The sequence below is a fragment of the Anastrepha ludens genome, chromosome 5 (genome assembly GCF_028408465.1).
Source record: "Anastrepha ludens isolate Willacy chromosome 5, idAnaLude1.1, whole genome shotgun sequence".
Taxonomy (NCBI): domain Eukaryota; kingdom Metazoa; phylum Arthropoda; class Insecta; order Diptera; family Tephritidae; genus Anastrepha; species Anastrepha ludens.
The window spans coordinates 74155727-74180136 of NC_071501.1; the positions used below are offsets into that span (position 1 = coordinate 74155727).

General features: G+C 33.8%; 1 protein-coding gene across 5 annotated transcripts in view; it reads left to right on the forward strand.

The window, feature by feature from the left end:
• Positions 1–9070, forward strand: part of LOC128864276 (sodium/hydrogen exchanger 3) — a 170668-nt gene extending 161598 nt beyond the window's left edge. For all 5 annotated transcript variants that reach the window (XM_054103851.1, XM_054103852.1, XM_054103853.1 and 2 more), the window contains one exon: positions 1–9070. In XM_054103851.1, the coding sequence (XP_053959826.1) occupies positions 1–514 (514 nt within the window). In that variant the 3' untranslated portion in view covers positions 515–9070.
• Positions 9071–24410: the final 15340 nt, after the last annotated feature.

The following is a 24410-nucleotide window of genomic DNA, read 5'->3' on the forward strand; positions in this document are numbered from 1 at the left end:
AGACACTATCCCCGAGGAGACTTATCAGCACGGCCATTCCAAGTCCCTGTGCGAACCGACGGGCGATGATTGGGACAGCGCCGCTTTGACCACTCGAGAGCGCACCATCAGCGGTAGCAGCAATAGCACCGGACGAGAACCACTCCTACCGAAATTAACGCCACGTGCACAAATTCGCCGAATGGGCTGCAGTAGCGCTGGTGGAGGTGGTGGCAGTGGTCTAGTGGGTATAACGGGTATTAGCGGTCTGCGCAATCAAGTGACCACCGCACTACTCTCCACATCGAATTCGGAATATGATGACGACGAAGATGAAGATATTGATTTGTATGACGATGAGAGTATTGTTGTGACAACCTTGACCAGCGGCAGCGTTGGTGGTGGCGGTGGTCGAAATCGTAGTGGTAGCAGTGGAAGTGGCGGCGCAAATGGTAGTAGTGGCACCAGTGGCAGCAGCAACAATACAACAACCACCATACGGCTGACACGCAACAATGATGAGAGCATCATTTGAGATAGTAGACGCGCGCAACTATAACAGCGACTTCTTGCCAGCGGCGGCAGCAGCAGTCAGCAGAGGCGTATAAGCCGTTGGGCATACAAATATGAAATGTTACAGTAAATAGTGAGAGAAGAGGAGAGTGTAAGAGTAACGATTCGTGCGGTAAATGCCCAATGAAATAAATTAAATGCCAATAAATACCGCTAATCAAGGTATAATTTCGTATGTGGGCTCTGTGTAGTAATAAGTATTGAAGGGAGAAGGGTTTAGTTAAATAAAAAAGGCTATGGATAGTTTGTTGCGCCGTCAAGCCAGGACAACGATTAGTTGTATGCGTAAGTAGATTCGTTCAGTTATGAAACTTTTTTGCTAATAAGTTTTTGTTAAGTAGTTTTTAATTAGCGATACACTCGTGTGTATGTTTATGTGTACATACATACATATGTATATAATGATTTGATTATCTGAAGGCTTGGCAAGCCGCAGGGTGGAAAATGTGCACAATATTTCTGTTAGTGTAAGAGCATAAAATGTGTGCTAAAATTTTTGGGGTGTGCTGATGAAGTAACGGTACGCGGTCGCATATGAATTGCCGTGCGAATACAAAAAACATTTGCAAACGCTGCTTTTGTAAAATTGTAAATTGTAAAAAAATCTGCGAGTTATGCTTACGAGTTAGTTCCGTTTTACACATTCGAGGGAGTGGCATCAAGAAAATAAATTTGTTTTGCCATCATAGAGCATATGTGTCTATGGGGCAGGTTCTGTAATGCACTTCCGCGTGAATTTTAATACTTTTGCCAGAAAATTTCAATCAAATGCACTCGAAAGTGAGTTACAAAACCTGCTCGTTAAAGTACTTAAGTTGCACCAAACAAAGAAAGTTTCTTATTTCTTAATGTTACTCTTTTGATTTGTTCTATGGCCAAAAAAATTAGGCACCCTTTGTTTTTTGTATTTTTATTTAATATTTAGCCGTGCGTAATATTTAAAAAATGGCACCCAAAGCTTTATTAAAACAAATGTGGTCACAAAAAAAAAAATAAAAAACTGATTTGAATATTTTTTTTTATTTTTAAAATTTAGATAAATCGTGTTTTTTTAGAAATTGCACAAATCCGTTAATTTAAAAATTAAAATATATTCAAAAAATTATTTTTTATATATTTATTGTAATATTTACCCCATGCCGTGATGCCAAAAACCCCCAAAATTTAAAAAACGTCAGAGAAATGTCAAAGAGGAAAAAGATAAATATTTTCTTTTGTTCCAAATTAAATTTTTGTTAAAATTAAAAATTTTTTTAAATGTATTTTAATATTTTGATTAATTTTTATTTTTTACTTTTAGTCTAAGACACTGTTTTTCAAAGCTAAGAGTATCATTTCTTGAACATTTGGGAACGAAAATTAAAACATTTTATAACAAATTAACGGAAAAGTACATTTTAAAATATGATACCATATGCTTTATTTAAAACAAATGTCTTAGACCAAAAGTAAAACAAAAATTAGATAGGTATTTTTGTTTTTTAACTTTAAAGATTTGAACAATTTTTTTAGAAATTTGGAAATTGCACATATTCGTTAATTTATAAATTTAGAAAACTTTTTTATGACCAAAAAAACTAAATTTTTTTATTTATTTAATTTTAATACTTACCCCAAGCCGTGGTGGACCCTGAGAAGCCCCCACAATTTAACAAATTTTAAAACTTTATCTTATATTTTTTTTTATTTTTTACCTAAAACATTTTTTGAACATTTGTGAAAGAATATTAAAACAGGAGATGAAATATTAAAGGGACTTTTTCCTATACGAATTCAATGGTAACTTTCAGTGTGCGGCACGCGTTAATATTTAATAAATAAAAACAAATTTAAAACATAAAAAATAGAAAAAATAAAAAATGAGCTGTCTCCTTTTTTGGTCAAACAACAAATTTATAAGGTAGCATCAAGAAATTTGTTTTTCTTGTTTTGTGCCACCCTAATGTCAACATTTGAAGACACTTTTCTATTTTGAACTTTCTTTTTAATTTGAAAGCAAAAGATGTACGTAATTATTCTGAAAGTTACGTAACCGACTAACTTTTCCACGCTTTTTCTACCTACTGTAAATATGAATGTAAAAAATAATTGAAATTGAAAATTAAAGATATGTGAAGGCTAACATTTTAATTGATTTTTTTTTTGTTTTTGTTATTTTCTTCAATTTATAATGATTATGTGATTTTATTCCAAGCAAATGTGTTCCAATTGTTCCAAAAGAAAAGAAAAATATGCAAACAAACAAAAATAAAAATAACAAGAAAATGAAGTATGCTTCAAACAGCATTGTAGAAAAACATGATACGTAAAAATATGTATGTAGTTGTAAATTACAAATATTCAACAAAAATTACAGAAAAACAAAAATTATTAAATAATTGCGCAAATTAATTTATCTGTAATTTAAGCTGCATTTGTGCTTAAGTACTTAAATGAACGTTGTGCATTGACTAACAGTAAAATTAGAACAAATAGCAGTAGACCTACAAAACCAATTGCCATCTACTTAGCAACACTGTACAGCAGCAAGTGAAACTTGGCAACTAACGGCTGTGCAAAAAAATAAAAATAAAAAAGAAATATTTTCCTTTGCGTGAAATAGTTGCAACTAACAGTAACAAACAAAAATTTTAAGAAATACAAATGTTTCCATTTTCTAACAGATTTTATTTATTCAATGTTGTTAGTTAATTTTCTAGTTAATCAATAATTTTATTATTTCAACTTGATTTACTTTATTAGTTAATTTTTTAAAATTTTCACAAATTTTGATAGAAAAACTGGTGTTAGAAATAAATTATGGTACATGTATGTTATAATATGTATGAATTTACATATGTAGCGGGCAAATGAACAGTCTAGAAACTTTGTACAGTAAAATTTTTTAACTAAAAAATAATAACGCGCATTTTATGTATGTAAATGGCATTCAACATGTGACTGTATTAGCAAAAGGTGAAAACAAAAAATGAAATCCAAAACGTTCTCTAGACGCTAAACTGTGAATAAGAAATATGTACATATGTAGTATGTACATAAGTATATGAGACATGAGATGCTATAGAAATGAGAATCCTAACGATAAACATGTATAAGTATGTAATAGAGATAACTTTAGTGTAGTAGTACGAGGTTAGTGTGCGCTGATGAAGTGTGTGTCGGTTAGAGACGGCGTGAATGCATGGGTTTTAAATTATTTTTATAACATTAGTATTAGTCATAAATAAGCATAACCTAACAGTAATTGAACAAAACACCCCAACAAAAAAATAAAAAATAAAATGAAATCGTTAAATTTGTAGTTCAAATTGGCAAGCAAAAATACGCAAAATTTTATCAAATTAAAACTGACAGCTAAAATTAATGAGAAAAAACAAAAAACCATTGGCTACAAAGACAAATAATAAAAGGAAACATTAAAATGTTAAGACAAAACATTTTACCAAGAAAACAAATTTGTATATACATAGATTCAATTTGTATTTGTTTTCTACTGCTTCATTGGGCAAACGTTTACAATTTTTGAAGCTAACAACTTAATTTAATGCTCAGTTATGTAGGTGCATAGGCACCAGAGAGCAGAATGGATGGCATCATTCGCTTTATTTTCTTACCTACACACTCAACCACTCAGTGATCTGTAAAAATAGCATGCATTGACATTGAAACATTGTGTCAGTAATAACAGAGAGTCACGAGAGTTACAAAGATTATTTGCCAGTACTGACATCACATTTCCACTCAAATATACTGTGGTGTCTCATTTTTGTGAAGTAAGAAGTATGACGGTAGTTATAGAGACGAGTTTGATGTCTTTGCTCATATACACGAAGGGTAAACGACGCACAGTGCTGCAGCTCCATATAAAAATTGGCCAAACATCGGAAAATGGCTGGATTTCGCTAAAAACGTGTAAGTTAGTGGAGTTACGTAGTTAAGTGCGCTCAACCCAAATGTTAAGTTTTTTTTTCATAGCTTTCATATTTTCGATGAAATTAAGACTAAGATGAAGATTAAAAATTTTTCTTTCTGAAGCACTTCTACAATACTAAATACGGCTATATTTGGGACAAGAAAATGTATTATCTTTTCCTTAGAAAGCACTGCACGACGCAGCGAAACAAGTGCCCTGCCGGGTGCTCAGAAATATATCACGATTCGCTATAAATGACATCATTTTTCATCTCTGGAACTTGTCGCGATGATTTGTCCTTCCTCTTCTTTTCACCCGTTTGCTAAAAATTTAGTGCTTGTAACTCTATCATTCCTTACTCAATGGTTGAAATCAAAAATTCAAGTGAATAAGTGAATCACATTTTCAAGTAATTGATTTGAGCAACGAGCGCATGACATCTTTCAAATTCTTTATGTATGAATTGAGATATATCCAAAATGTCTTTGTAAACTTCATAGCACATGTGGAAAAAAGTAATCTCCTTTCTAGTGTCATCTTTTAAATAGCCAAAAAAAAGAATGTTCCAAACTTTACTGGCACCTCCTTTTTCGCAAATTTTAAAGTTCTTTCATAATACTCTATTTTATAGCGTTGTGACACAAATTAGTCCCTAATTAGCGCTCGATTCATCACTACACAGAGTACCACTACACTAATTTTATATTGAAAATATGTGAATAGTTACAATTATGAAAAATTCAAAACTAAATGCACTTACATATCATCCATTTTCGAAGCTATATGCCTCCATTTTTTTATATTAGCTGTTTCCAGTCAATCTTTTAAAAATCGTTTCATCAAGGTGTGGTGGGAAACCTTTGTGAAATGAGTGCACAGCATATATATATATGTATTTAGTTCACATAGCCTATGTTGAATGAGTATATTCGTTCTGCTCTTTGGTATGTAAGCACACTAAAATCAAAGCTTCCAGCTGATTTCTCCTTGTATCAAAATTTCAAAAGGGTACACATACATATGTATGCCTTAAAGTTTGTATTATAAAATATATAAAATTGGGCATATTCAAGGTGTAGCAAAATTAATCACTTTCGGGAGATTTACAATTTTTGCAAATGGCGTCGTACGCCAATCCTATTTGGCACGGGTGAACTAGACATTTGCAATATTTGTAATGGAGATATAATATGTATTTAGTAAAAAAGTTTTTCAAAACATATTGGATGATTAATTTTGCGCCTTCTTGTACATATGTGTATCTTAACACAAATGAACGCCAAATAATTTGAAACTTCGAGTCATGACCTAAAAATGGCTGCCCAAAAGTTGAAAATTAAGTTGTCAAATACTTAAAGAATCTACTTTTTTTTGTATACATTCACTTTTGCCAATTTGTATTTATTCCAAAATTAGATCAAAATATTTTAAATATTCCTAGTTGCCAATTGTACTTTTAATATTTTTTTTTTTTAATTTTTGTTAAGTTTTATAACTTTTGTTTCATCATAAAAAAAATGTTTAATTGCAATTTTTAAAAATTTTATTCATTGCACTTCTCAAAATGTACTTCATATTTATGTATGTATATTTCTATATACGAATAACATGCATATATTACGTATACTTTTTTTAAGAAAATTAACTCTCAAGCACAGCCTAAATTAACCATTGTACACAAATTATTACACAGGTCGAACAAAAAGCTGTTTTCTGGATTCCTTTTTCAAAGCATAAATTCTGATGCTAGCCATCGAAAAGAACCAAACCAGGTTTGGCCTTCAGCTATTGTGAAAGACGAAATTGAGCGAGTAGCTCGGCTGCCATGTCAGCAGGCACTCGGCACCAGAATTCTGCCCGCTAATTTCACACGTATTCACACACTCGTCCAATCAGTCGTTGTTCAGAAGTTAACGAAGTAATTTGAGCGATGGTTGTATTGATTTTCTTCGTATGCCACCAACACAATCTCGGTTTTTTTTGTAAATAAACCTTTGTGCTATGACTCCGGTTAGCTCAGCCAATCAGGTGATTGTCGGTTAACGGTCTGATTTTGGCAAGCCTGTGAAATCGTTTCACCATGCCAAATTATCCATTAGTAGCTTTTAAAGTTTGCTTTTGTATGCTTTACATCAATAAGATTTTTGATTATGGAAGGGTGCATACAAACATACCATAAAATCGCTATGAATATTCATTTGGTTTCTTTTATAGTTAGTATTAAGTATATTGTTTCAAACCTTACAGGCTATAGGTAAAAAATTACTTAAATATAATACAATATTTAAAGATAAAGACTAGGAAGTAATTTGACTTCAGCTTAGATAAAAATAGAGATCTAGGAAGTGCGAAATCAAGATCGAGACTATTAAAAATTCTATTAATTCCATTAAGAGGTCTAGTAATAGGTGCATATTTGAAAGATTGCGGAGCAAACTGTGTTGAGCTCATTCGATGTTTTGGGAGTAAACAGTATACATTTTTTTCCTAATTACTGAGGCATATTTCAACTTTGACCTCACTAGGGAAATGCCATATAAAGCTTTTTACTAGTATAAAGATCTTTAAAGTCTCGCGCATAACGTAGCAGAAAGCCCAAGTTGGAATAGGCTGTAGGAATAATGAAACTAATGTGATTAACAAAGCAGAGTCCTGAGTCAAAAACAACACCTAGATCCGAAAATTCATTTACTGCGGAAAGACGAACATTAGAAATGGTATAAGTAAAGCCAATTGGATTTAAAACGTTATTGATCGTTATGTGGAAAAATTTACTGATATTAAGCGATAATTTGTTCCTGTTATTCCATTCGGATAGATTGTTTAAATCATCACTTTGTTATAACGAATAGCGGGTGTATGCAGGTAGTTAAGGTTAGATTATGCTTAAGCGATACGATACATTCTAGTCTTTCAAAACTGAGAGCACCCAGGTAGCATATCTAGTTTTCTCGATCACCGGACAGCAACATAGAAATTGCTCCAGGGCATCTTTTGTACCCGGTTCATTACATTTCCTGCAAGCATTATTAAAATGCAAATACGTGCAAGCGTGTTAAATGCTTTTTGGAATGATAGACTGTATGATTTGATCGCTTTTATGACCGATTGGCTTTAAGAACAAGAAATCGCAAAATTCGTAATTTGTTTGGTGGAATTAATCGTCCGAGTTGAAAATTCAAAGGTTGGTGAAAAAATTTCAAGAAACTGGTACTGTCGAGGATAGAAAATGAACTGTACGTTATTATTCAGTTTGGAATTTTTTTTTCATTATTTTATGTTTTTGTGCTAAGAATAATCATCATCAATCAATTAAAAAGAAGCAAGTCTTTCACCACCTGATCTTTCCAACGCAGAGAAGGCCTTCCTCTTCCTCTGCTACCACCAGCTGGTACCGCATCGAATACTTTCAAAGCCGGACCGTTTATATCCATTCGGACGACATGACCCAACCAACGTAGCCGCTGGATTTTTATTCGCTGTGCTATGTCTATGTCGTCGTAAAGCTCATACAGCTCATAGTTCCATCGCCTGCGATATTCGCCATTGCCAATGTGCAAAGGTCCAAAAATCTTACGCAAAATCTTTCTTTCAAATACTCCAAGCGTAGCTTGATCGGATATTGTCATCGTCCAAGCTTCTGCGCCATACGTTAGGACGGGCATGATGAGAGCCTTGTAGAGGGTTAGTTTTGTTCGTCGAGAGAGGACTTTACTACTCAGTTGCCTACTTAGTCCAAAGTAGCACTTGTTGGCAAGATAGATTCTACGTTGGATTTTAAGACTGACATTGTTATCGGTGTTGCTGCTGTTTCCTAAGTATACGAAGTCTTTTACAACCTCGAAATCATAGCTGTGAACAGTGACGTGGGTGCCCATACGCAAGTGCGCCGACTGTTTGTTCGATGGCAGGAGGTACTTCGCTTTTTTTTAAAATTTCGAAAAAATGCACTGGTTTCTACAAAACCAAACTTTGGTGAAAAATTTGATTTTTTCCTCTATTAGTAACGTAAAAGTAAACAATATATGATATTCAGCATAAGCCAGACCCAAAAATTGTGTCGACCGGTGTTATGAAAAAGATCTTCCAAAATCAATAAGATACGTAACGATGCACAAGAAAGGTAGGAGCAAATTTTCTTCAATACTACAGCACTTGTTAAAAGAAGGCAATTCGCTTATTTTCGATTATTATTCGATAATAAATACGATTTTCACGCCTGTTCTGCTGTTAATACGAGTAATTTAAAACAAGATAGAATTATATTATTTTTTCTATTTCGGCAAATACTTTTACTTTTACTTACTTAATACTTCAAAATTTTTATTTTTCAATTGTAAATAAAGTAAAAGTTGTATTCCGTCTTTTCTTGTAAGGTAAAATTTTTGCACACCAGATTTCAAAAATGTACTTAATTTTTACTCGAAATGTTGCCATATAATTGCCTTTTACAATAATATTTTTTGTGGGTATTTTTTTTTAACGCGCTTCCCATCAAAATGTATGTATATATTTCCTTTCTCCACCCGCTCGACTTTCATTTCCAATTTTTAGAGACAATAACTATACAAACGAAAAAAGTATTTGAAAATTCAATTATAAATATTGTAAAAAATACAATTATTTGATAGTAAGCGTTGTCAAAAGTTAATTGAAAATGAAATTAATTAGGAAACACTTAACAAAAAAAAACAAAAAAAAAACATCTATGAAATAACAAAGTTAATTAATTTGAAATTACTAAATTAGGCTTTTAATTAGTGATTACCAAAACGAAAATTTTAATTAGTGCTAAAATAAAATAAAATAATACAACTGACTTAGAGCATCATTACCAATACACGCATAAACTATTTTGCCTCACATGTTGTACATATTGCGTACTAAATGAAAACTTGAGAAACACTGTTAAACGATTTCGAAATTGGCACAACTTTCGACTCAAAGCCTTACGTTATATTCATGCTTACCCTCATGTGTAAGTATATTAGCGATAGTTAATTGAAAAAAGAAAAAAGAGAAAAAAATGCACATACCACATTACATAAAACGAAATTTAACTGATACGTATGTAAGTTTGTGAAATCGGATGCGAAATTAAGTATGTATTCATAGAAATCAAGTCATTATAACTACATAAGAACTTTCATTGAAATCAAGAAAAAGCTTTACAATAAATAATGAAGAAACAAAAATGAATGGATCTTTTAATTTGAATATTCAAAGGTGAGTACTTTGACACTGCAGGTATGGCCAATAACAACAAATATTGGGGTGGGGAATAAGTTCATAGCGTTTTTATATTGGCCCTTATTATGAGCAACATTCGATCTTCGACTGTAGTCGAAAGTGCTGATCGAACGAATTTTCATTTGGTATTATGGTGCTCATTCGTTGAAGAATATGACTATTGTGAATTTCGATCGCTCGACGCATTTACAATAGATAATTTTTTCTCAGCCGATACAGCAAATTAAAATAAAAGAACAACCGATTGTGTTGAAATTCTTTGCTAATAACATTTTTAAAAGTTAAAAAAAGTATTTTTTGTGAAAGTAAGTACAACGGAGTTGTGGTTCGACGATTAATCGGACGATGAAAGATTAGTGGAACTAGCTAGAAGTAGAAAACACGGGGCTCATCCAACCCCCTAGAAATGGCTTCCACTGAGTAAGTTTAGAATTTTCAAAATGTGTTGACGTATTTAATATTACAGAAATTTCCTTACAGATTTTTAAAGAACTTTAGATTATCTAAAGAGGCGTTTATGAACCTACTGCCCAGTACAGAAAACCAGTTGCAGCAGTGCACCCGAGCCAAATCCATTCTAAATATTTTAAAGCTAGCCACAGTTCTGCGATTTTGTGCTCAGAGATCGTACCAATTGAGTATTGGTAATGAAGGTATGCTGGACTTGCTCAACCCACTGTGTACGATGATGCTGAAGACATTGAAGTGGAGTCAAATAACGGAGAAGCAGAAAACATAAGAAATGAAATTCTTAGAATATTATAGAAAAATCTAAAAAGTATTAAATAGAAACCTTTACGCCACAGTTTCTGTTTTATTTTTGTTATAAATTTTCTTTATTCAATTATTCGTCATTCGAAAAAAATATGTATTTCAGTTCCTCTACATATTTCAGCCCATACCTGCCAAGGGAAAATAAAAATGTATTTCTATAAATATCACAAAAAAAAACCATTATTAACCTTAATCCATTTTGCTGCCGTTCTAACTGGTGGTCCCAAGCAATTCAGCTCCGTTGTAAATTCCTTCCATTTTTTTGTTGCTTGAACTTTGGCGCAAATCCCTTTTGCGAATTGTGGATTCTCTTCCAATAATGCAACTAGCCTTTCTAATTGCTGTTTGGCACTTACGACTTTCGACCTGCATAAAATTAACAAAATTAGCATATATTTATTTTTTGGTTACTATAAAACCATAAATAATCGCAAACAACTTACATTTTAACAAGTCTTCCCACAATACTCCACACAATCGAAAGCAAAATTGCATTCGACTCTAAATTCGGTATACAACGAAAATTTCGACAGGATTGCACCGCTCATAATACCAAATTGACATTCGATTTTCGATCTTCGACAACCAACGAATATCGAAGATCGAATGTAACTCATAATAGGGGCCATTTTCTTTTATTTTACAACGATTTGTTTGCTGTTTGGCAAAGGATACCATAAGTATTTATTCGATAGAACTCTTTCTGCTCTACAAAACTATGTTAATTGTATTTTTGAGTTATTTAATTTTTTATTAGTTTTGAGACTTAGAAATAGAATACCCAGGAGGCAAAAATCAACATTTCGACACCTGTTCTTTTTGCTTTTCATCGAGGTCAAAAAGCTACCGAAGCAGCCCGAGACATTTGCGACATGTAAGGAGGGGGAAGGTGTCATAGGCCAGTCTACAGCATGAAAATGGCTTGCAAAGTTCAAAAATGGTGACTTTGACGACGATGCATGTCCCGTAGCGGAAATCCTTCTGAATTCGATGAAGAACATCTCAACTGGTGCACTGGGAAATGCTCGAAAAACATGGAGCCCTCAACAAGGAGCCCTACATTGCCCAGCTACACCGTCTTGAATGAGGCTATTCGACTGGAAATACCTGATTGACCATGTCCCTCACGACAACGCCTTCAAACCATATGAACAATAACAAAGAGGTCCTTAAAAACTGGCTCAACAACTTCTTTGACACCAGACCGGGCGACTTGTGGCGGAACAGCATCAACAAGTTGGTCGAGAGGTGGGAAGAGATTGTGTACAGCAACGGCGGATATATAATTGGTTAACTTATTGATATAATTATAGTTTTTAAATAAAAGTCTTCGGTAAAAACGTTACGAACTTATTCCTCAACCCAATAAATTTACGTTTGATCCCCGATTATTCCTGAACTTTCTTACTTCTTCGTTGCATTACCACTTTCAACTATCAAAACTGTCTCGGCTCTCTTCACAACATGTAATAATCGTGCCAAACTGGAGCTAATCATCTCTCATACTTACCAGAGTGCAGAACCGTAGTGGAGCCCTTAACACTCAATGAACTCAATGAAGATTAATGATTGCCTTGAACAGTTCCCAGAACAATCGCCAGCTGACGCTCTAACTCAACTGATTTGAGTTCTGTTTTTTCTTTACAAATCTGTGATTAACATTCCTATGAAAATTTTATCGCGTTTTCGTGTTTTAATTTTACACAGCATATTGATGGGGAAAAGCGAAGCAATGGCTTCAAAAGTGATATGAGGGCTCCGTTCTACCAGAAACAATAATAAAACGATGGTTTGATGACTTCAAACTTGGTCGTAGAGACACCGATAATGCACAAGGCAGTGGACGTCCAAATGAGGCGGTAACACCAGAAAACACCAAAAATCCACAAAATCGTTTTGAATGATTGAAAACTGAAGGTGCGTGAGTTAGCTCACATCGATAGAAAGATAGCAAAAGAAGTGTTGGCTTTACATTGCATGAGCATCTGACTATGCGAAATCTCCGTTCAAAGCGGGTGCCACGCTTGCTCACTGTTTTGTTTAATCAAGACAACGCACTGCGTCACAAGTCAAGCAAAACAATGGCAAAACTACATGAATTGAACTTCGAATTGCTCCCACATCCACCGTGTTCGCCAGATTTGGCTCCCAGCGACTACTGGCTGCTCGCAGACCTAAAAAAAAAGCCTCGAATAAAGAGGTTATCGCTGAAACTGAGGTATATTTTGAGAGAAAGTATAATCGTTTACAAAGTTGGTATTAAAATGTTAGAGCAGCGCTGGAATAATTGCGTTTTTCTTGATGGAAATTACGTTGATAGTCAAAAACGTGTTTTTTTTTTTTGTTGGGTAAAGGACTTTTCAGCCCACGTGTTAGATAGTATTTGAAGGTGAAAACCATCTCCGGCATATATAGTTACCCAGTTAACTGTGTTTGACGAGGATACTCGCCATGGAAAGATGGCAAATTTTTTACCTTAGTTACCTTGGCGTATGTCGATGATATTGACATCATCGGCCTTAACAACCGCGCCTCTGCCTTCTCCAAACTGGATAAAAAGGCAAAGCGAATGGATCTGGTGGTAAACGACGACAAAACGAAGTACCTCCTGTCTTCAAACAAACAGTCGGCGCACTCGCGTTATCGGCACCGACGTCACTGTTGACAGTTATAATTTCGAGGTTGTAAAAGGCTTCGTATACTTAGGAACCAGCATTAACACCGAAAACAATGTGAAGTCCAACGTAGAATCTATCTTGCCCAACAAGTGCTACTTTGGACTAAGTAGGCAACTGAGTAGTAAAGTCCTCTCTCGACGAACAAAACTAACACTCTACAAGGCTCTCATCATGCCCGTCCTAACGTATGGCGCAGAAGCTTGGACGATGACAACATCCGATGAAGCGACGCTTGGAGTGTTTGAGAGAAAGATTCTGCGCAAAATTTTTGGACCTTTGCACGTTGGCAGCGACGAATATCGCAGGTGATGGAACGATGAGCTATATGAGCTTTACGACGACATAGACATAGCACTACGAATAAAGATCCAGCGGCTACGTTGGCTGGGTCATGTCGTCCGAATGGATATAAACGGTCCGGCTCTGAAAGTATTCTATGCGGTACCAGCTGGTGGTAGTAGAGGAAAAGGAAGGCCTCCTCTGTGTTGGAAAGATCAGGTGGAGAAGGACTTGGCTTCACTTTGTGTGTCCAACAGGCGCCGGCTAGCACGAGAAAGAAGCGACTGGCGCGCTTTGTTAGAAGAACTTACTTTGGGTCTTTAAATTGTAATTGTTGTAAAAATGAAATTTTAAGATATTTAGAATAATTTGAGACCACGCCAGAATAAAGTAAAAATATAAAAATAATATGCGCTTGACGTCCATACTCGTCATCGTTCGATTTTCGCGACACAAATTTGTTCAACCCAACCCACCAACTAATGGGTTTGAATTGCCTGCAACTCAAACCTATTTGACAAAATTTGGTAGTGAGTCTCCATCACCACTTGAATATAGTAACAATGCAATAAAAATTTCTCCGCATGAGCTAAAGTCAATAATTGAGAACGAGATGCATTCTAAAAAACATCTGGGTATGATCAAAAATCAAAGGCGGCCGCCGTAGCCGAATGGGTTGGTTCGTGACTACCATTCGGAATTCAGAGACAACGTAGGTTCGAATCTCGGTGAAACACCAAAATGAAGAAAAAATATTTTCTAATAGCGGTCGCCCCTCGGCAGGCAATGGCGAACCTCCGAGAGTATTTCTGCCATGAAAAAGCTCCTTATAAAAATATCTGCCGTTCGGAGTCGGCTTCAGACTGTAGGTCCCTCTATTTGTGGAACAACATCAAGACGCCCGCCACAAATAGGAGGAGGAGCTCGGTCAAAAGCCCAAAATTGGTGTAAGCGCCAATTATACTTATATATATGATCAAATATCTCCTAAAATGATAGTAGAAACTCCAAACTGCGCTGTTAGATTTCTCAGTGTACTTTTTAACGCAATTCTTCAAGTTGGCCACTTTCCTTCTTAATGGAAAGAATCGACCATAATAATGATCCCGAAGCCAGCTGCCATCTCTCTCCAAACTATTTGAAAAGTTGCTGAAACGAAAACTGATGCCTCATCTGCACCAAAACAATATTGTTCAAGCTCATCAGTTCGGTTTTCGTGAGAAACACGGCACAATTGAGCAAGTCAATCACATTAGCTCCGAAATAAGGAATCTTTTTGAACGACGGTAGTATTGCTCAACCATATTTCTTGATGTAGTTCAAGCGTTCGACAGAGTATGCCACGAGGGACTTGTCTACAAAATCCAACGCACACTGCCACAAAGATCACACAAAATATTAGAATCTTATCTTACAAATCGGATGTTTTGGTAAGTATAAAAACTACCTTACTGTTGAAGCCGGTATTAAAGCCGGCATACCACAAGACAGTGTGCTGGGTCCGCTTTTATTTGTAATATACTCGGCTGGCCTTCCAACAAATCCGCAAATATGTACATCCACGTTTGCTAACTACACTGCAATCCTTTGGCGCTCCGAGTGTCCAATACGAGCGTCGGGTGACCTCAACAGTCATGTAAAACACATAGTAAACTACACTCATACTTCATTCTAAAGAAGTTACGTACCTTGGAGCTTGTATGGGCAGGCGCCTGACATGGAAAAGGCACATTGAGGCCAAAAGTGGACAGATGAAGCTAAATACGAAAGATCTTCATTGGCTAATCCATTCCAGTTCCGGGCTTAGCCTTGATCACAGAGTCCTTCTCTACAATACAATCATCAAGCCAATCTGGACGTATGCGTCACATGTGGGGTAATGCAAGTGTCAGCAATATTCCAATTATACAACGAAGGCAATCTAAAATATTAAGAATGGTTACTGGAGCGCCGTGGTACATAACCAATGCAAATATCCATCGAGACCTAAATGTTCCATTAATGGCAGCAGAAATAGCAGTAATCCAACAAATCTACTACCAAAGTCTGAGACACCACCCAAATCCATTGGCTCGATCGTTGTTGCCTACCGTCAATTCGTCACGTCTCCAAAGAATTGACCTTCCAACCCGGTGACGCATATTTGAGGTCTCCATAACAACCACAACCTTCTTCAATAATTTAGGTTAAGAGTCGAAACCTTATTGTTAGTATTAAGATTAATTAATAAAGGGTTTTCCAATAAGAGGTGTTATTTTGATATTCAAAGAAAAATGCTATTTTTTAATATAAATGATCGGATGTTTATTTCATTACAAAGAGGAAGGTATGCCGTTAATAGTGGAAAATAACATCAGACAAATGACCAACACGACCACGCTTACAGGACAATATCCTTTTCATGAAATTTTCCATAACCGAATGGCAAAGTGGCTGCCCTATGTCCTCGATAGCCTCACGAATTCCATCTTTGAGGTCTTGAATCGACTTTGGGCTGTTGGTGTAGACCTTCTCTTTCACGTGGCCTCAAAGGAAAACGTCACAAGGTGTTAAATCACAAGAAATCACCGGAAACTTTTACTGTAAAAGATCAATGGCTTCGTTGCTTGTGTGGCACGTAGCGCCGTCTTGTTGAAAATAGACGTTGTCCAGATCAATACAATCTAATTCCGGCCATAAAAAATCGTTAATCATCTCTCGATATAAATAAATAACAACTGTTATTGGAAAACCCTTTAGATTCCATAAATAATAATACTAAAAAAATATATAAAAAAAATTGGTAAAAAATTTGTGCGCACTTTGTAAATGGAGCGATACAGTTAACTGGTTAATCTCATGTTCTGCGGTCCGCTGTTGAATGGGGACAAAAAGTATGTAAATCTAAAGGTCAACACTGTGCATTGACGTCAAGTCTGCAAATGCATTTCTGTTATTAAAATGTTTCTGAAAAGGGAAATAAAAATCATCTCTAGCTCGTAGCATACAGCTGTGGAGCCCGAAAAAAATGGGAAGAAAGGAATATAAAAAGGAAGAATATTATTCGCAATTTATAGTTATTATGCAATATTATGCGGCTTAGTTGTATATTACCATGTTAACACTTAAGCACTTCTGTCTATACTTTTAATATAAAAATAAAACGCCGAATTAATATTTGAATTCAATAATTTATTTATACATTTATTGCATCAAATAAAACTGATATAGTTAGATGAATGCTTTTGTTAATTTAATTATTTATTCTGTTTTTGTTTTTTTCTTTTTCCTTTTGTTTTATTCATTTAGAGTATAAGTATGTATGTATGTACCTATGCATAGTTTCCATTCAATGAAATATTTGAATTCTTGCCCATATTTATACCTACATATTTTTGCTTTAATAAATACGATTGTATGTTTTTTTATTTTCGTATGCATGTATGTGTGTATGTATGTTTTATGAATGCAAAATGCGAGGCGCACTATAGTGCTATACAACATGCAACAGTCGCCATTGGCATAATAGAGCAGCACACTTTTCACGGCGACTGTAGCGTGACGACGCGCAGAGCAGGTGACTGCTTTGTATGTATGTATATGCGTGTGTGCGTGCAGCTGTTGAGGCTTTCATTTCGTCACCACATGCAAACTTATACGTGTACGTATGTATGTGTGTAAATAAGTTTATTTACGAAACAAATCAGTTGAATGCATTTTACTTTATAAACCATAGTACGTGTGTGTGCGACGTTTGACAACTGACATGACGTTTGGTTTGCACGCAATCATGCAATTGCTTTAAATGTAATGAGATCGATCGAATACTGTCATGCAGTGCTGCATATACACATGTATGTGTGTTGTTATTGTGGGCATGTCTCCACATAGCATCGCTCCTAAGCATTCTTACCTCAAATGCGACTTAGTTGCATATTTATAGGCGTGCACATTTGCATCTTCAATATTAATTTTTAATTTCTGAACTCGAGAATAGTTTGGCTATTCTTTGTTTTTTTAATCCTTTTTTTTTAATTTCTTGACTTCTTTTTTTTTAATTTTTATTTAGCTTATTTTTTTTATTTTTTGTTTGTTAATTTTTTCTTATTGTTGCACGCATATTCGTTTGCCACACAAATACAACAATATTTTCGCTAAATATTTGTATATATTTAGAATATACTATATATATGTAGTAATAGAACCAACTCAACATCAGGCTAATATGTATGTATGTGTTTATGTATATGTTTCTATGCTTTTATATGTACTCATATTTGATATTTAATTATTCATAGATTAACAAGTTGAAGATAATTTAACTTCTTGTAAAGGCATTAAAGTTGAATGCATCCTAAGTCAATACATATAGGAAGGTTCGATATATAGTACCACGTGTGTCTAGTATTACTAACTCGTTCTCGTACCTAGAAACATGTTGCGGAATATAGAAAACTTTATGTATGCATGTATATGCACCTAAGCAGGTTGTATGCATATCAAGTTTTGAGATCTTGTTTTTTTTTGTTTGTTTTTGTAATTGTGAATATCAATAGATGCTTTACTGGGCTATAGTATAAGTATATACGATTAATACATATAAATATACCACTATACAAATTTAACAAGTATTAGTATTCTTTGGTTTTGTAGTGAATATTAAAGCAACATATACATTTATATGTATGTATAGTTTTATGTTATATGATCGTTAAGCTGATGAAATTCGATTTAGCTATAAGCTGGTTTATCTTCATTTGGTTTATATTAACTTTTATATTTGTGTTATGTGTTGGTGTATATATATGTATACATATATGTACATATGTATGTATGTTCGTATTTGAAAAATTAACTAAGTTAGAAATTATATACATAAATACAGTCAACGCCAATAAAGGGTACATACATTGGCAAGTTTTGACTATTTATTTATTTACATTTTAATTTCAATTATTCTTTATAAAAATATAGTTCAAACTACAACAAAATATAAAGCAAAGTTTCAAACTTTGCTCAAAATTTTGGAAGAATTCGTCAAATTTTTATCAAAATTGCAAACTTTTTACTCAGAATTTTAAAAAAATTTCGAGCTTTAGAGCTCATTAAATTTTGTTTAAAGTGCAAGTTTCAAATAGGTCAAAAATCACACTTATTTTTTGAGAAGTTTTTTCGATCCCGGTCTTGTGCATTTCCTTTATTTAACGCCTACTCGACATTTTTTTATGTGGACGAATACACCCAACACTGTCAGTAGAAGCAATTGTCAAAAATCAACGCAATTTTTTAACCATTTGAAACTTGCACTTTATTATACCAAAATTCAACCATCTATAAAACTGCATACTCAATATTTATTTTATTTTTTTTAATTCTGAGTAAAAAGTTTGAAATATCGATGAAAGTTTGCCGTATTCTTAAAAGTTTTGTACAAGCTCGAAACTTTGCTTCGTATCGTTCTTGTTGTAGTATGAACTATATATTAAAAAAATAAGAATTTAAATCACAAACTAAATAAACAAAAGTTACCAATATGTGCTAAATGCTTTCTTTTGACGTTGACAGTATATAATAATATTTAAAATTATAAGTACATATGTAGGATAATATTTACATAAAATTATTAAATTAATACATTTGACATACAAATAAAATTAAAAAATTCACATAAATTCATTTTTTTATCTTATATTTCTGCAAATAATTAAAAATCTGGTTTTATATCATACAAGTTACTGCCAAGGAGCATTCATTAAAGGTAACGGTAGTAGACCAACAACAATGCGTCGGAATGTCACGACAGAAAAAAAATAGAACAGAGAAAGAAAAGGACAAACTGACAGACATTAATTTGAAACTAGCAGCACACGACGATAGGGCGAATGGAACGACTTTTCGTTATATCAGCCGGTCTACTGCTATCACCTTTAACAGTTTCGCCTTGGTTGCAACCCCATGCAAATCCATTCAATAGTTTCGGAGATTTAAAAGCATTTATTTTATGTATTTATTTCAAGAAACCAAGAAAACATGATTTCAAACTGACTACTAAACTATATACATAATAAAATTTCAAACTTGCGTCTAACTAAACTAAAAGATAGAGTTCAATAGTACAGAGAATGTGTCGTTTCCACGGCAGTCGGTTCTACGTTTCCAGAATGAACCGGATTTATGTATATACGGCCAAGGACTGTCACTCCAGCGACATTCTCCGTGCACGCATGGGGAATGTTTATGCTGCCGCAACAACGAAAAGATTCTTTATTTCGAACTGAGAAAACTTAGAAGTTAGAATTGGAGATCATATTAAAATCACGAAGTGCACATTCAATAGCAGCATTACGAGCATAATTTCTATCGAACTTATTTAAATAGAAAGGAAAATCATTACAAAAAATTCAGGAACGCCCAATACAAAGCTATTCTGTCAAATTCGTTGAGAGCAAAGTACCGCTACGATCGGCGCCACCTTATTATTTCGATCATCTTAAAATTGTTGCAAATACTGTTAGTTCTATGTGGGCTGTAAGAAATGTTGTATTTCTAGATTTACTAAATGAATAAAAATACAATTTAATAAAATTAAGGCAGCAAAGATGCAGTCGTTCGGTTCTATGTTACTGGAACAAGCCGAATTTATATCGCTCCACGGACAGTATTTTCGAAAAATGTATGAAAAGTATTTATTGCTACATATTACAACAATAATAGAATATTGTGAGACAAAAATGTGAAAAATTGCAAATTCTTATTTAATATATTCTTAATTGTCAGAAAAACAGTCGATTCTACGTAACTGGGACGACCCGGACTTATATTCGGCCAGGGATTGTCACTTCAGCAGCATTCCCCTTATACTTCTATGTATCGGGAATGTTTATGCTGCTACAACAACAACATTGTAGTTTTCAAAAATAATAAATTTATCTTTGAGAATTTTCAAGTTGAAGATATAAAATAAAAATAATAAAATAAATTAAGCAAATTAAATATGCAAGAAGTAGGTACGTTTCTACAGTAAATTGCCTCTGAAAACCACTCATCTACTCCAGATTTCAGACGTTTGCGCTTATACATACACTCTTGAATTCAAACAACAAAGCAATCAGCAATTGGCTGCCATTGCAAATTCCTAATTTTGTATTTGCACACAATTGTTTCCCTCTTTAAGAGAGCATGTTGCTCTGGTATTTTTGTTGTTCGGTAAGTCCTTCTGGATACTCAAACAAGCACCGTTGCTGGCAGCAATGCTGCGGTAAATAAGTCGTGCGAATGCATGCCATGTACAAAATGTATCTCCGTATGGTAGATGCTGCCAATATAGCTTCAAAATAAGTTCTACATGATAACTACAACAATTTTATAACAGTTATATAACTCTAAGTCTAACGTCAAAGCGTGTATTTTTATTATATTAACTAAGCATGAAATGAGAATAAAGACGTACAGTCTTTTTGATATGCAACTTATCTAATTGGCAGTAATAATGCGCGTGAACATATGCTACATATTTATAAATTTAAAAATACTAATATAAGTTGTCAATTCAAAGAAGTCATATTTTTGATATGTTAATTAATAAAATATATAATAAAACTGTTTCTCTCGTGGATATCCATAGACCGCTAAAATGTCGTGGTTCATAGAAATTAATAATAATTTGAATAATATAATAATTATTTTAATAAAAGTAATGACAATGATAATAATAATAATAATAATGGGTTATAATAATAATAATTACTTTGATATATTAACTTCATCTACAATACATACATATGCACATATGCACGCATATTAGTCAGTATGCTGACATCGCGCTTAAAGAGTTTGTCAGTATTTGGTGGTAGGTTTAGATTCAGCTCTGATTTGTTTGTCATTTTGTTTGCAGTATGCATTGAATTTCGTGTGCTCACACGATAGATTTATTTATATATGTATGTGTGTAGGTATCAATACTGCCAATTATTAAAATATATAATTTTATTCTAAGTACATGGATTTTAACACTTAGAATGACTTTATGCGATTCTTCAATTGCAATTCTATATGCATACAGTATATATACATATATATATATATATGTATGTATATGAGCATCTATTTAATTGTGATACATATGCAACAGTTAACATTCAGATATTTCTATAGGCTTACATTTATGTTTTGCTCATGAATTGAATTGAATCATGAATGAACGTATTTTTTCTGTTAGTAAATGGTTATTATTTTAAATTTATATTTTTATTTATTTATGTATATACAAACAACGTTTATGTGTCTTCATTACGCCTATCAGTGTATATAGATTTAAATATGCATGTATTTATGTATGTATGCACTTAGGGAAAGCTTTATTTTAACGATGTACTTACTCAGACATACAAATGAGTCGTTTTAATAATTGCTTTTTTTTTATTTTGCCGTTAAATATTAAACACACAACATTTTGGAAATTCGCAAAACTATTTCGAAGCAACATTTGTATGTATTTGTATAAGTATTCGTTTATATTTATTTTGTATGTATGTAAACCTTATTTAATTGTAATTTTTCATGATTATTAGAAAATATTTTAGAACGCGAGTGGGCACTCTCATTCAATTTTTTGCATTTATCAGAAAGCTGATACTACTTTTTCTGATGATTTTTTTTTCCTTTGATTATCAAGGAATAAAATAAAAATATATAAGTATAAATAAATTGTGTGAACACCCCTTATTGGCTGTTTGGTCGAACTACTCATCCTATTTGTGGTGTGAGTCTTGATATCATATTTTTCCACAAATGGCAAGACCAACCGACTCCGAGCGGCAGATGGTTTTTTATGAGGAGCTTTTTCATGGTGAAAACACACTCGGCGACGGTTTGCATTTGCCTGCCGAGGGGCAACCACTATTACACAGAAAAAACCTTAACGAATGGTAGACACGCACAAGCCAACTCGTTAACGGTGGCCGATTGACTATATGCCAATTTTATAACTTAGCTTTATATTTTTATTTTTATTTTTTTGTTATTATTTTGCGATCAATTTAAAATTTTTCAAATGTATGTGTGTGCATGTTTTTTTTTAATTAAAAAAATATACAATAAATGAAAATAAATTAGGTTTTGCTAGTTCTTACAGTCGATGCTGAAATAAATTAGGATTTATCTTATTTTTTTTTGCTGCAGCGCTTCGATAATTGTGAAGTTTGGTTTAATACTTCTTTAAGGTTTCTTTATAATTTCAGGAAATTTACACACGAAGAGTAAGAAAACTACACGAAACAAGTTTATATTATATAAATTATGAAACAAATCTTTCGAGTTAATTAATGTTTTAAAAACAAAATTCATCCGCGGAGATACAGAATAAAGTAAGAAGGCAGTTAGCGAAATCTCTTATAACAAAAAATTCAATCGCAAACTTTGCAAAATGAAAATGCTTACAATAACGGCCATTCATGTAAGTTTCTGCTATTCCCAATTGCTTCAATACAGCTGTCGCCAAAAAACTAAAAACGAAATTTATAAAGAGTCTAATACTGTTGCTTACACGCATAATTATGATAATTGTGGCAGATTTTATAACACATTTTTAAGCCATCTTTTCGCTTGCAATATTACTGACAAATATTTAATACTGTTTTTGAGCCAATTTTTGGGTCATTTATTAATAGCGCAGTAGTCGTATTTTCAACTTTGCTTTTTGGGCAAAAGTTGATAGTTTAATTGGGGCCTTCTTAATTCAACGTCGTCTTCCGTTTTGTCAGATTTTCTCTAGTTTTCGAAACAACGGTATTTGGAAATGTGCCATTGACCGCTGGGAGGTCATTTAGAAACACCCTTACAACCTATATTAAGGTGATCTGATGTTCAAGTTTTTACAAAAGTAAGTGAGGTTGATGATTTTACATTGTATTAACTTTCTTTCAAAAAATACTAATTTTCATTTAATGTGCCTTAATATTTTAAGTTTACTTGTTTTTTGAATAACCTCATACAAAGTGGCGCAAAATTAATCGCCCTAACGGAAGTCTTATAATTTTTGCAAACGGTGTTGTACGTCAATCATATTTTACATTTGTGAACGAAACAGCTGCAATATATAAACAAGCAAGCAATGGTGCACGTAAAGGTCAAAATAAAAATTTTCATCACTCTAAATCATTTTTTGTTTTTATTTATGATACTAAAAAATGTATTCAAAATAAAATTGGATGATTACTTTTGCGCAATCATGTGAAAAAGTTCACCAGAGTGAGTGTGTTCGAGCTATAATGATTGCGGCAGTGCTACTCTTATGAGATGGTCTCACGTTCTGTCACAACAATGCCAACGCCACGCCTTCTGTCAATAAAATGTTGACAATCTGGTGCTCATCATTAGCTAATCAAACGCAGCTAAACAACGGCAGCTAATCAACTGAGTATCAGCTGAGTATGCTGGGGGTACAGCTGATCCATTTCCCTCGGAAAATTCGGTAGTTCAAAACACAATTTCGCCGGGGATGGAAACCTTTATGCAACGGGACGGTTTTCAGCTAACATTTTGTGGTTACAATAAAAGTAATTTTGTAGTGTGAAGCAACTCGTTGTAGCGCATTGTAAAAATAGAAATTAATCTATTTAAATATCTTCCCGCCGCAAAAATAACCCACGGCAAGAAATCCGTCCCCGCCGCGATTATGTGCAATTCCATGCTAATAAAAGTGTTCTAATTTTGACAGCGAGTACCCGTCAACCCTGCAATTCTGTTCGAGGGGTAAAGTTGCTTCATCATGAGCGCTCAGCGGCACCAAGCGGAATTTTTCAAATATCGTTAACTCGCAAACGGGATCCAATCCGGCGAAATGGAGGTCAATGGTATCCCCGTTAAAAGGCCGCAATTGATTGTGACCGCCTGTCAAAACCTTTGCCCAAATTTTGAACAGGCACAACAATCATTTAAGACGATTTATGAACTTAGCGCTCTAAAAGCAGTTATTTGCCAAATTT